The sequence below is a fragment of the Alosa alosa genome, chromosome 2, assembly GCF_017589495.1.
Source record: "Alosa alosa isolate M-15738 ecotype Scorff River chromosome 2, AALO_Geno_1.1, whole genome shotgun sequence".
NCBI lineage: Eukaryota > Metazoa > Chordata > Actinopteri > Clupeiformes > Clupeidae > Alosa > Alosa alosa.
This window is the reverse complement of record NC_063190.1, coordinates 30,314,601-30,328,816: the sequence shown is the minus strand read 5'-3', so window position 1 is coordinate 30,328,816 and position 14,216 is coordinate 30,314,601. Positions and strand designations below refer to the sequence as shown.

General features: G+C 39.6%; 1 protein-coding gene across 2 annotated transcripts in view; it reads left to right on the top strand.

The window, feature by feature from the left end:
- The window catches only part of LOC125310257 (cyclic nucleotide-gated olfactory channel-like), a 187,679-nt gene that overhangs the window by 14,248 nt on the left and 159,215 nt on the right, over positions 1 to 14,216 (top strand). For both annotated transcript variants that reach the window (XM_048267491.1, XM_048267502.1), the window contains exons 2-6: positions 4,863 to 5,061; positions 5,167 to 5,446; positions 5,559 to 5,658; positions 9,651 to 9,736; positions 11,127 to 11,211. In XM_048267491.1, the coding sequence (XP_048123448.1) occupies positions 4,900 to 5,061; positions 5,167 to 5,446; positions 5,559 to 5,658; positions 9,651 to 9,736; positions 11,127 to 11,211 (713 nt within the window). In that variant the 5' untranslated portion in view covers positions 4,863 to 4,899. The remainder of the gene's footprint in view (positions 1 to 4,862; positions 5,062 to 5,166; positions 5,447 to 5,558; positions 5,659 to 9,650; positions 9,737 to 11,126; positions 11,212 to 14,216) is intronic.

Sequence of the window (14,216 nt, the reverse complement as noted above, 5' to 3'; positions counted from 1 at the left end):
TCATCTGCAGATATGAATTTCAGCCTGCGGAATCTGGGATCAAGAGCAGAAGCAATTAGGCTGGTATTTGGGGTGTCTTCAGTGAATTCAATCTCATTCTGCCACCTATCAGTTTTTTCATTTTCTGCACCTTTCTGAAATGCCAGTATGTGGGGAATCTCAAATGAAGAAGTGGTCTGTGCACTTTTTAGAAGCCCTTTAATGAGTGGGGGTAGGCTAGAGAGTGTCACATATGACTCCCCACTTAGGTACACTGTAGCACATTCGAAGGGTTTTAGAGCTCTCTCAAGCTCTTCCAGGAGGCTCCATTGTTCTGGCTTGAGGTCAAGGTAATGCTTTGATCTATTTGTGACCCCTGGGTCAGACAAACATGCAGTTATAGGCCATCTTTGCTCCAGCAGACGTCTGATCATATAATACGTGCTGTTCCACCTCACACTTACGTCTTGAATGAGGCTGTTTTCTGGCTGTCCCATTTGTTTTTGCTTTACCTTCAGGCTATTGCTGGCAACCTCACTCTTGTCAAAGTGCTCCACCAGGGACCTTGCAGCACCAATGGCCTTTTGAATAATATAATTCTGCTTCATAGCATGGTTCACAATTAGCTGCAGTGTGTGACCAGAGCAGCGGACGGAAGAGATCCCATGTTTTTCTTCTAGGATTCTGAGGGCACATACAATGTTTGCTGCATTGTCATGAACTATGGCGAGTATTTTATGCAGAGGGATTTCAAATTTGGCAACTGCAGTTTCAATCCATGATGCGATATTTACGGCTGTGTCCCTCTCTTGAAGTGGCATGGTGGTCAAATTGAAGTTCATGAGCTCCCATTCATCATTTATAAAGTGGCAGGTTAGGCCTAAGTATGCCTCTGTGGCCATACTTGTCCACATATCTGTTGTCAGACATATCATGGAGCAGCAGGACAGGGCATCTTTGGTTTGCTGAAATTGCACATCATATTTCCTCTCCATCATGTTGGTGAAACATGTGCGTTTGGTAGAATGTAGCCAGGTTGGAATGTTGCCACCATGTTCTGGAATCCTTCACCCTCAACTATGGACAGTGGTCTCATATCCCTCACTATCATTTTCAGGATACTGTCAGTGAGTATTGCTGCAAGTTGTGGCGTGCAGTCCTTCCTTGGAAGGAATTCAGTCAGACTACTTTGCCTGCAACTGACAAAAGAGGAGAAAAATACACAATTAACCTACTGATGTAGACAGGGGGTGCATTTCCCAAAACCATAGTTGCTAACCTGTTTTATGTATTACCAAGCTAAGCATAAGTATGCATTTCCATTAGCTCCCCCCCTAATAATGAATCGCGCTAAAAGCAGGCAGGCACGCAGCTGCTCACGTTTAGCCTACACTTGCATGCACGGCAGGGTTTAAATTAGATTATCTCCCGGAGAGAAGAAATACTATTTTCTGATTGTCGAGTGGGTTGGCTATTAATTCTGAATAACGGGACACGTTGATCTGGTTTAAAAAAAAAAAAGTTTAATCACCGTTCCATATCAATGATTATGAATGGTTAGCCTACTATAACAACCATAGTTGAGACGGTAGACGACTGAGCCTGGAAGTAGCCTAGGCTTCGCAACAATGAAATCAACTGTAAACAAGCTAACTGTCCATGCTGTTATAGGGCCAAAGAAAGTTGTACCACTAACTGAACAAGTCGGCTTCTTTTTAAACGGAACCGCTTGTTTCCTTTGCGTGCTATAGTGGCAACCGGGCGATAAGCGGGAAAACGGCCGCCGAGGTGTCCTTTTACAGAATTAATTAATGTAGGCTACTTGGGCAGAGGAAACTCCCCTCCACAGCGCGTCGTGGAGTTTTTTGCCTCTCGCCCTTAACATCCAAAGACATTCATTGTAGGCTACTTCTCAAAAGTTAATAAACAGTACAGACTAGCTCGCCGTTTCATTAATAATCATATACTTACGTTGTCTTATTCTTCTCTGTGGGTGCATCGTCAACAACTCCTGTGTGTTTTCGTTTGAGATGTTCGTGCATTGGCACAGTGTACAGACCACTCTTTTATCACAACTTTGCTTAAAATACTTCCATACTTAGGAAGCTTTCGGTCTCGGACCTGATTCCCTAGACTCACCTCCCTCCGCCATTTTTCATATGAAAGTACTGAAGGGGGGGTGAAAGAAAGAGAATAGCAGATTAACCAGCAGGGCACGCACAGCGCACAGACTGGTGTGGAGTTGAATTACAGTGAGACAGGAGACCAATAAATAGGCGGAAAACGACTCCTCGACTAAAAAAAATTGCAGTCGACTCATTTTCATGGTCGATTACATCGACTAAGTCGAATAATTGCGGCAGCACTACAAACATGCTGAGTAAAGCAATTAAACTGTTGTATTTACCTTAGTAAAGCGGTCCTCTGATGTGCATGTTTTCACAAACTTTGACTGCTTCGAAGTGCATGTATAACAATATACTGTAGCACAGGGCTTAAATTTCACTGCGGGATTGCGGGTATTGCGCATAATTTTGTTCAAGTCCCGCAACTCTAGCCATCATAATGCGAGAAATTCCCGCATACACTTTTACAGCCTGTCTGATATATTAATCATGATTAATCACTTCATGATTAATACAATCATGAAGTGGCGTGAATGCGGGGCTATTGACCGGACGGATCAACTACCGAGTTGAATTGAACATAGCCTCATGCAGACGCAGACACACTCACACACACACACAGAGAGAGAGAGAGAGAGAGAGCGAGAGAGAGAACCACTTTGCGCTTACACAAATAGGCTACGCAACCATAGCAAACTTTTACATCTGGAAAGAGCTCCTTGGTAAATATCCTGCTAGCTCAGGTCATGTCAACACTTGATCCCAGAAAGATTGTCTTCGACTTGTTAGTTTTTTGAACATTTATTTTATCTAATGACATAGAAAACATAATGAATTGCATCCACATATCCTTATGCACTATGCACAACTTTTATTCACTAGCGACTAGCCTAAAACGGACAGGCTGAAGGGAGGCTAATTCAATTTCAATTTATTGTGCTTATATAGCGCCAAAACATTACACATGTATCATGGCGCTTTACAGAATGTAGGCAATCAGAGAAAAAGAAAAGAGGGAGAAAAGAAAAGAAAGAAAGAAGGCCCATGGGTAACAGGGGCGAGGGGAAAAACTCCCTAGAATTCGAGATACATATAGGAAGAAACCTCGAGCAGATCCACGACTCAAGGGCCTGACCCATCTGCCTAGGGTCAATACGGACAGTAAGGTCTGTAAACAATGACAAATGCATATGGTCAGGTGTGGAGAATAGGACATGGTGTTTAAAGCACCTGAGGTGAAAGTTACAAGAGGTGGGATGATTACGTATCCGGTATGATAAAGCATTAATCATGATTTAGTGAGAGAAAGTGCAATAGTCTGGCGTCGGAATTGTCCAGGAAAGAGTTGTCAGGGGGCAAGTGGTGGGTCAGCAGACAGGCCAGAATCCGGGCCACTCTCACATATTTCTTAAAGTGACAGGCACTCATATACACTTACTCATCACCCATAGATATATATACTGACAGTATATATATATCTATGCTCATCACCAATGTGCACTCAATTAGACCTACACATCACATTAAAGATATGCTTAAGTGTTATAGTTTAAACGTCAATATGAAGCATTCAAATTACTAAATATGTTTAGCTACTAGTAATTACTAGTAAAATGCTATACATTAAAAAATACATTATTAACTAAATAGACTCTATATGAATTTAACATTGTGTGTGTGGAGAGAGTCAAGCAGAATCTAGGATGTCCACTGTTGTGAGTGATCCCACTACAGTATATATTACTGATGACGTCAGGGTGGTGGGGGCCCCAAAATCACATTTTTAAAAAAGTATCGAAGAAGTATCGAAATTCTTGACTTGGTATCAGAATCGAACCCCCCTCCCCCCCAAATTGTGTAAATCCCCCCTACATGAATAACCTATGGGGGGAATTTCCCCCTATTTTGAAAAATGAATTTTAAGCCCTGTAGCATAACAATAATAATTGTGATAATGATAATTCCTCACATCATTTTGGTGTGTCCTATGACCCCAAAGTCTGCCATGACCAGGGGTCAGGTCAAAGAAGTTTAAACCGATTATTGTCATTTTACCGTATGTTCATTTTGAACAGACATCAGTGTGTTTACTTGAAAAGAGTACTGCATATTCACTTTTGATTTGTATTTCCATCGTAAGTTTGGTCTTAAATTTAATTTAGAAGTGGTATTAAAAGGTCTTAAAAAGTCTTAAATTTAACTTGTTTATACCTGTAGACACCCTGCAATTCTTTTGTAGTATCGGTGCACCATGCAATACTACTCGGCATACCAAGACAGGAAGCAGCGGACGGACCACAGTGTCTGTTTAATGGTGCCGATTTCATTCCTGGATTTTTCCAACTCCTCAGTTTTGGTTTCACTTATTTCAGCGTGCCCGAAGTTGCTCTTTTCTTTCAGTCTGTTCATCTTTTTCCACCACTCCTCCAGAGCCCACCCAGCACATCAAAATTAATGACAAACTCTGCCATGTTGTAGCCTACGAGTCCGATTGTTCTTCAGTTGTATATTTGTAAGGTTTTTTTTTGTTACAGTTCGTTGCGCAGTATCAGTCTTCATCTCACCAATCTAATGCACATTACAAAATGTTACATTTTATATAATTCACTATTCATACATTGCATTTTTAGAATTCACTACGTATATCAACTTATTTCAAATGTTTCTAAACATCACCCAGGTAACCCATAAAGGTAAGTTAGACAGAAAATGTATAAACACTTTATAAACACTACATTTATTTTTCCTCTTTTTCAGACAGATTTGTGGAGTTTTTTCCAGAATCTTTTGAAAGATGGGGTTCGAGTACATGTACAACATAAAGGAGGGTTCTTGGGAAGATGCGTATTCAAAGACTAGTGCTTCAGCACTTTCCCCAAAAACTCACAATGTGAGACTATGGAATCTGTTCATTGCTCTAACATCATTAATAGCTTTTTCCATCTCAATGTTTCAGGTAAGTGAAGCCAATTTAATTTCAAAGATTAATTTATACTAAATGACTTTGAGAATACCATTGTCAAATACTTTGCGGTTAATAATCTTCTGTTGTATCTCATAGGTCTTTTTCAATGGCACTTTGCAGTCAGTCAATACGATAAAATATGGCCTTGATCTTATTTATTTTTTATACATTGTTTCACGTTTCTGTATCGGGTTTGAAGAAAATGGTGTAGTAATCACAGATGCAAAACTGATTCGGAGAAGGTATTTGCGCACTTGGTTTCTTGTGGATGTGTGTGGTTTGATTCCCCTGGAAAGCTTGGCATTGGCAAATTCAGCATTATTTGTTTTGAAATTAAATTGTTGTCTGAGGGTGTTGACTTTGTTCAGAATAACAGGTAAGTTTTCTTGATGCTTCTGTGACATCATAGGCTACAACATACATAATTTATATTTTAATGTAAAGTGATATAATATGTTACATGAGTGATATGTTTGTGTTGCATGCAGCCTCATTTGCAAAGGAACCAGACACCAACAAAATACATTTGACAGCCCTCAATTCCTTTTGTATTATTGTTATTTGCATTCAGTTATGTGCATGTTTTTGGTAAGTCTTTTTTTTTCTTATTCATTTTTTATTGTCAAAAACATAATCAAATACATCAAATAACATGTTATATAGACACACATAAGTAATATAACCCCCAACCACTATACCACCCTCCACCACCACTCTCCTCCTCCCACACCTCCCAACATAGTATTAAGGCAGTCACAGACAGGTTATGGTTAAATCAGCATCAGGTATTTCAGCTTAGATATATGAAGTTCTCCCATATCAATATTGTACGTGGCTGAGCATTATTTACTCTTGCTGACGACCGTTCCATGTAAGATATGTCCAAGAATGTCCGTAGCCAGTGAGTAGTAGAAATGTCATGAGGGGACTTTCAGCGCTGGACAACAATTATTTTGGGCTGCAGTGAGCCCTGCAAGCCATACTTTACGATGAAAAAACACACCCATTCTCCTCTGTTACACAGTGTTCCTGCGGGGTCTTAAACTTTAAATTTAAAGCCTTAAAACTAGGGATGCATGATATTGAATTTTAACCAATATCCAATATGGCAATATTTACAAGCTCATTTTGGCTGATTGCCGATGCCGATACCAATATTCACCTCTAATTTTTATTAATTGAAAAGTTTCTCCTGTACTAGCTACAACTAACCTGTTATTATGATAGTGTAGGCTACTTGCTGTCGATACGGGACATTAAAAACTTTACTTTGATTCAACCCTGTATCATTTTAGAAATAGACATTCACTAATGAAAAATAAATTATTTCAAATATGCCACATTTATTAAGTAGGCTAGCCTAAAATTTTCACATAAACATGTAAATGTCATACTTGAACAGTAGCCTACAAGACAGTTCCCCAAGAACTGTTCCTCAAATCCCAAGCTAAACAGTGGCTAGTTCAGGGACAGTGGCTCAAAATCCCTGTTTTTTCTAGAAATGAAGATATAGCATCTTATGAAATATGCACTGTTTGAGCCTGTCACTCTTATGACACATTAGAGTGTGCGGGGGGGGGTGGGGGGTGGGGGGCTAAAACAATAATACCACATTTTTACTGTTGTCGGGCTCCATAATTCCTCCTCCTCTTGATCGGTAACATCTGTGTCGCTATCGCCCTCTTGCAAGCGCGACTCGGCCTATCACCCACTCTGCTCGGCCCGGCCCGTGGTGGAGATGGAACTCCCTCCTCAGCACGGTGGTCAGTCACTCTTTCTATTGTTCTTGACTTGGCGTGTGGTCTTCCTTGATTGTGTGGTGATCCTGGTCTCCCCTGATTGTCGTGGTCAGAGTCATCTTGTCTTAGTAGAAAGGTGGACTCATCTAGCGGAAACGCACCTGCTGCAATATCTTTTTCTTCAACTTTTTCATTTTCCCCTTCAGCACCTGAGAAGTGTTGCATGTAATGTTTCCGGGAAGTGACCTGGCGAGACTACCACCTAGTGATAAACCCACGAAAATAAATGGCCTGAATTTTACCTGACGTGCATGCGCCACTGATTCGACCAAAAGCGGCAACCATCAAAAGCCGAGTTATGATAAAATGTCTAGATAAAATATCCAGATTGTGCGTTTTCATGAGTTTTCGATCATCATCTAGTTCAGTTCTATTCATCATAGAGTTCCCAAAATCGCACACAAGGTGTGTTAGAGTGTCTATTTTCGGAATTTAGAGAAAAAAAAGCTACAAACGCAATATTGCGTTTTTGGCACTCAACGCATGGGAGCAAACAACACAATATTGTGTTTTTGGCACTCGTGTTAAGAAGCATTATAATTATATTGTTTCATCATTTGTCCACAAAGATGATGAATACCTACATCTTTACTTCTCTGCATTTCTGGGATGCTCTTTTCATACCCAATCATGTTGCCAGTTACCCTAATTAGTTGTAAAATATTCCTCCTTTTGTTTTCTTTATCATTACACAACTTTTCCAGCATTTTCTTGACCCCATCCCAACTTTTTTGGAAACATGTTGCTGGCATGAAATTCAAAATGAACATATTTTCCATGAAATAGTCATATATGTAATTTTCAATATTTGATATGTTGTCTGCATCATTTTTGCAGCTAAATAAGTTAACAAGACTTGCAGATTATCAAATTCTGTTTTTATTTGCATTTCATTTGCAACGTCACAACTTTTTCTAATTTAGAGTTATACACACTGCCACTTAACCTGGAAAAAACACTCTGGAAGCTCAGTTTTGGCAGCTTGAACCTAGGAGCAGCTAGGAGGTATTTCAGACGCCCACAGTTATATGTTGCATTTTAAAAGAACCGTTGGGATAATGTATCCCTGCATAAATTAACTTCATTTGATATTAAGGGCCTGTCACCAATCCACCATTTTTTTGTGCTAAAAGCGTCCTTAACCTCATTTTCAGGGTGCTTTGGTCCAGTGTTTATATGTTACCAGCACGTCTTTTTGGAACGTTGCCTAATGCTAGCTAACTGAAATGACAGCAATTGTTCAGGACTCACTAAAATATTACTTTGAAAGACAAATGAGGAGCTCATTTGGCATTACAATAGAATAGGTCATCCCTCTAGGCTTTGTAAATTACGTTAGGTTTGCAGCCGTGGTTTAATATTTAGTTACATAGTACATGGCTGTTCGAGTTTTCCTCTGCCACTACCAACGTTGTTGACAGTGTAGGTCCTGCCCCTTCCTTGATTTCAATTTGCTAGCAAGAGAGAAGTGACATTGACGAGCCTAGCGCTGTTCTAAAAGTTGAACAGATTTCAACTTTCAGCTCTCTGAGTGCTGTGGAAACAAACAGTCAGCGCCGAGGGCTTTTTTCCGCCGAGGGCGGTGAGCGCTGTGAATGCATAGGATTTGTATAGAAAATAGCCGCCATCGGCGCAAACATATGCGATTGGTGGACACAGGGCCTAAACGTTACATTATCAATAAGCGATAAAAATTTGAAATTGGGCTTGCCTCAATTTTAAATGATGGTCATTGTACACCTCATTTTAAATTGGTTGCCGGTTATTTGCCGCTGAACCGCATCATAGCTCATTACCATAAAGTTCACCAAGTTTCAACTTTCTGTTTGACGCTCTGGTTGCTCAACACACCCAAAATGCGACGCCGATGGATTTGCAGCTTCTTGCCGCTGAGAGAAGCCGGCTTCCATTGAAACTTAATGACTTCCTGTAATTGTAAAGCTCAAGTCGCCGGCGGTGTGTACATACAGTAAAACAACAATAGGCAGGGAATATAAAGAATGACACCATTAAAACACATATTTCCAACATGATTAGGCTATTTTTCAAATAAAATAGGCTACATTTAGTCATACTCATGTATAATGCGAAAATAAATAGCACTGGGCCTAAACGTTAGGCTACTCAACGCAAGTCTACGTGATTACAGGTAAATTATTCTTCAACTTTAGACCTAGGCCTACATATTCCCTGAACAAATTAATCAGAATAAAACCTTAGGAAACAAATTCAAAATAGCCTACATGCAATCTGGTTCATACTCAGTGCCCTTGCCCCTTGTGGCACAAAAATACTTATTGTGTGGTTATGCTACATGACAGAGATAAAAAATAGCCACCATTGTAATCAGGAGAATGTAATCATGCCCTTCAACATGATATAAAATATAATTAATACATTTCAGGAGAACACACATCATTTTCTTAAAAAAAATCTTCAAATTTCAACTCCAAAAAACACAAAATTATCAGTTTGTCAAGATTAATGTATGTTCGTTTCCCATATCCAAAGCAAATCTAAATGTGGAGACTTGGCTGACCATGTTCCTTTGATCCAAAAATTCCTCCAGTTGTGTTACGTTTTGAAGATTTATTTTAACAATGACATGTATCTATAGCCTACAACCACCACCCTCCCCACAAATCGCACCCTGACTACAGCAGTGTTTTTATGCTGATTAGACACCTTGATGGCTTAGCTTTGCTTGTTTAATAATACAGTACATCCACTACAATTTATTGTCATTGATACTGTCTCAATAGTAATTGCCCCCCCCAACAGGTACCACGATGTGTGTACAGGCGCTCATAGTACTGACTTAAGAAACTGTCAAAGATTTTTCAACTGGCTACAGTTGTTCCCAGATGGTAAGTTTTTTTCTTTTTGTTGTTGGTGGTGTTGAGATTGTAAAAATGTTGAGAAGGTGTCAAATTTGACTTCAGGTTTTCTGTATCTGATACCCAGACACCGTATTGTCCATTTTCCTTACTTATACATTTACACAAACACACCATTTTGTACATCTAATTTGATGCGCATACAAAAGTGACCCATCATACAAACAGAATTTGCCCTCTAATCTGCCTAAACAGATACAATATTAATCTGGCATCTGCATAGCAAATATATGGTTAGTCTTCAATCACTTTGTTTTTAGTGTTAATGTTCAAGGTAGAAATTAAAAGAAACAAAGCCAACACTGTGTGCACTTTTGACTAGTATTCTCAATGCTTTCTAGGGCTGTAGTGATACACCTACCTCACAATTCGGTTTGTATCACGATCTTTGACCCACGGTTATTTAATAACATTTATATAGCCTACCTTGGAACACCAGAGGATTATAACATAATATAATATTATATTATTATTATAGTATTAATAGTATTATTTTATATCCTGATATAAAAAGAGAATACTTCATTTCTGATATTATGACAGCACACTTTATGCAGATTAGCCTATAGCCTAGGCCTTCTATTTCTAATACAACTTTACCTCTTTAATTCAGCTGTCTGGTTGAAGCTTGGAAATATTGTAAACAAAGTAGCATAGTTGGCTATCTTATAGTCTACTGGTTGGACTGTTCAGTTTCCCCATGTGTGTTTAAGTTTCAAGGTAATACTTGTTCTTGGAACAGGCTCTTTTGGGAAACTTTTGTTATGATTGTTATGAGAAGTTATGATTTATTTATATTTGGACAGCGTAGTATTAGTGGTAGTAGTAGCCGTGGCCCACTGGTTAGCACTCTGGACTTGTAACCGGAGGGTTGCCGGTTCGAGCCCCGACCAGTGGGCCGCGGCTGAAGTGCCCTTGAGCAAGGCACCTAACCCCTCACTGCTCCCCGAGCGCCGCCATTAAAGCAGGCAGCTCACTGCGCCGGGATTAGTGTGTGCTTCACGTCACTGTGTGTTCACTGTGTGCAGTGTGTTTCACTAATTCACCGATTGGGTTAAATGCAGAAACCAAATTTCCCTCACGGGATCAAAAAAGTATATATACATACATACATACATACATACATAGGCTACCGGTAAGTAAAGCGGGAGATGTGTGTTGCTTATGCGGCTGCGTAAGCTGCAAAGCACTGTGTGAAACACTAGAAAGGGTGTGTCGCGATTCTGCCACACCGCGACACAGGTTTGTGGATATGAGTGTCGCGATTTCAGTTTCGAATCGCTTAATGCAACAGCCCTAATGCTTTCTCACTGTATACTGTGAGAAATCTTAACTAATTTAGATTTTTTTCTTTCTTTAGTTTCAACCAATTTGACTGGAGTCTCCGATATGAGGCTTTTTGTTGATGCAATATACTGGGCTGCGATAACATTAAGTGGTGTTGGGTAAGTTCACTTTTATGAGTGCTGTGAATATGTTCAGGATCAGTGACAACAGTATTTCGAATATCTAAATGGCGATATACAATATATATCGGTATTATACAGGGTTTGTACGTTTTGAAAATGACAATTTCCAGGCCTGGAATAGTTTTGGAAAACAAAAAACATGTCAAAAGTCATGGAAATTTTCTTCACCCATTGCAATTCAACTGAGAAATGTATCGCGTTTGGGCAGATCATGTTGCACACTTCCTTGTGTCTGTCGCATGGAGACCAGAGATCGGCTTTTTCTGAAAGGAGCTACTCTGCCCTTCCTCTACTCATTCGACTTGCTTTATCCATTACCGTAGAACACACAAACAGTGGAAAGGAGTAGGGAGAGGGGGGAGTAACTTGTTTCAGAAAGCCCAATTATCTTCGGTTGAACTTTTAAATTCAACGTTGTAGGCCTCGGCTATGTGCTTTGCCAGGAAAATAGGCTACCAATTTAATTACGTTTAGATTCACTTGGATAAATAAAACGTTTTTTTATAATTGTCAGCATATGTTTGGTGCATTATCCTTTTAATCAGTTGTTTAGTCATGCATGGTCTGAAAATATTTCAGTCTGTCATGCACACCAACTTTGTAGCCTATTCTACATTGTCAGTAGTGAGTGTGCCAATAAATTATGTAGGCGCAGGTTTGCAGCTGGATGGCATTTTGCGTTTGCGGTAGCCTACTGGAGTTCTTTAAGCTACAGCCCTGTTACTTCAGCATTGCATCTTACTAGACGGTGTGTGCGGCGCAACAAAGCTGCAGGAATTAAACACGCAATAAAGATACTGGTCATGATGAACCGACAGAGTTGAAGAAGAACTGATTAGTAATTGATCAGATTATTACATTAATCAGGATTTCAATGTGTGGAGGGTATTTGTCTACAGTAGGTGATCACATAAACTTAAGTGCACAAATTTGCTTAATTAATTAAATGTAGGGCTGAAATATAGCCTAATGTGCTTGCTGGTGTGGCAGTGTTGGCCTACATTTTTATTAGGGGTGTCACGATTTCGATTTTAATTTGAAATTGATCGAAGGTAGAATTGACGATGTAGCCACACCCCCAATGTCACATCCAGCATGTATGCCAAGACGCAAAAACATTAACACACACGTGTTAAACTGCGATGTCAACACTCCTCCAACTTAAGGCTGAGCCAGTTAAAAAACAAAAAGCATCAACCGACCGAATTCAAAGCTCCTCTTGCTACACTGAAAGCATCGGTGTGGAAGTTTAAATTATCATTCTGTGTTCATTTCACTATATTCATGTCTGTGTTTAATGTTTGTTCTGTTTACTACCTTGTGGTTGGAACGATTTCAAAATAAACAGCGGTTTCAAAATAAAAGCCCCCCAAACAGATTGGGAAAAGGCCAAAAAAAAACAGTAAGGAATGCATTAATAGTAATATTAAAAAAAGATTAATAATAAAAAATCGAATCGAATCATGACTTTAAAGTGGAAATGAAGCAGTCAAATAAAACAGATGTCTATAGCACTAGTTAAATATTTAAATATACCATAAATACAAATAAAGTCAGACACATGAGTCGTTATTCAGAATAAAGCAAAAACAAGGTGCATTAATTTCAGCTGTGAGCCGCCATCTTTGTTTTCAGAAAATGATGACATCACAAGAATGGTTGGTACAACATTCTATGCTGTTTACATAGCGGCTGTCATAGCCTCACAGTTAGCTTACTGCCTCAACAAAATGGATATGGACGAATGGGATAGACCCACCAATGAGGACAGGCATCAAATTGCCTATGCTTTTGAGCCAGTAAGAGCAGTGGGAGTTTTAGGTATATATGAGTGCACAGAAAACAATCGGTGGTGCTTATGTGGGGGTTGTGTCCCTATGTTCACTGACATGGCACACATGGAGAGTGTCTGCTGTCAGGAAATGAACCTGGGACATCTCCTCCAAAATAACAGATATATCACGTCCAATCCTACGCGCCAAATGCTGTCATTAGAGCGAGACGTTGGAGGTCGCAATGCGGTCGCTGACACAGTTAAGTTTGGACGGGTTCCTTCATGAATCACTCACCCCGTTTTCTCGGCAGAAATGGCACAAACTGCAGTTTACACAAACAACCACAATGGGTCACTTGGGAGTTCTGCCACTACTATTTTTGATGTGACTTGACTTACTGCTTCCATGACGCAGTTTCCGAGTCATTTCAAGTCAGTAGAACAATCAGAGACAGTTGAGCCATTACCAAACACATATGATAATACAATAGCGTGAGTTTATATATCTTATCAGGCTGAAACAAAATGTAAATAGCCTGCGTAATTCTGCTTCATAAAGTTGAACAAACGCATGTGGTAATTTTATAGATAAATAGAAATAGCCTACTGCCATGCAGTTTATGGGGTAGACCAACGTGGAACTTACACACGGGAGATTCTTTCTCTAGTCGTAGCTGAGCAGAGTTGGGTGTAACGTGTCATTAATCACGTTACAGTTCCTACAGTGTGCGAGAAAAGATATTCAGAATTCTGGGAGGGCGACAAGAATATTGGCAAAAGAAAAATAGAAATCATCGGAGTAGGCTGTTTGTTACCTTCCTACTGAGTGGGAAACAGTGCACAACTAACTAGCTAATGAGTCTGATGTCAATCACACCACGAATTGATTCCAAAAAAAATATGTTAGGCTATAGGCTACAAACTAGGACTGCCACTGTTTTCAGTGTGAAGAGCATCTAGTATAATAAATTACAGAAGGAACGCAACTCGCAAGCGCACTTCACTCAAAGCAGTCCAATTATGGAGTCAAAATAGGGTCTTTAATATTGAGAGCTTGTGAAAAGTTGTTCACATGTGTAATAAAGTTTTGCAGCTGTGCAAAAGGAGTTCTGCATATGCAAAGAAATTTCGTACCTGTAGAAATATTTTGTATATGTGTGAAAAAAACTAGATGTACCGCATAGCGGTACAAAATATGACCGCCGCT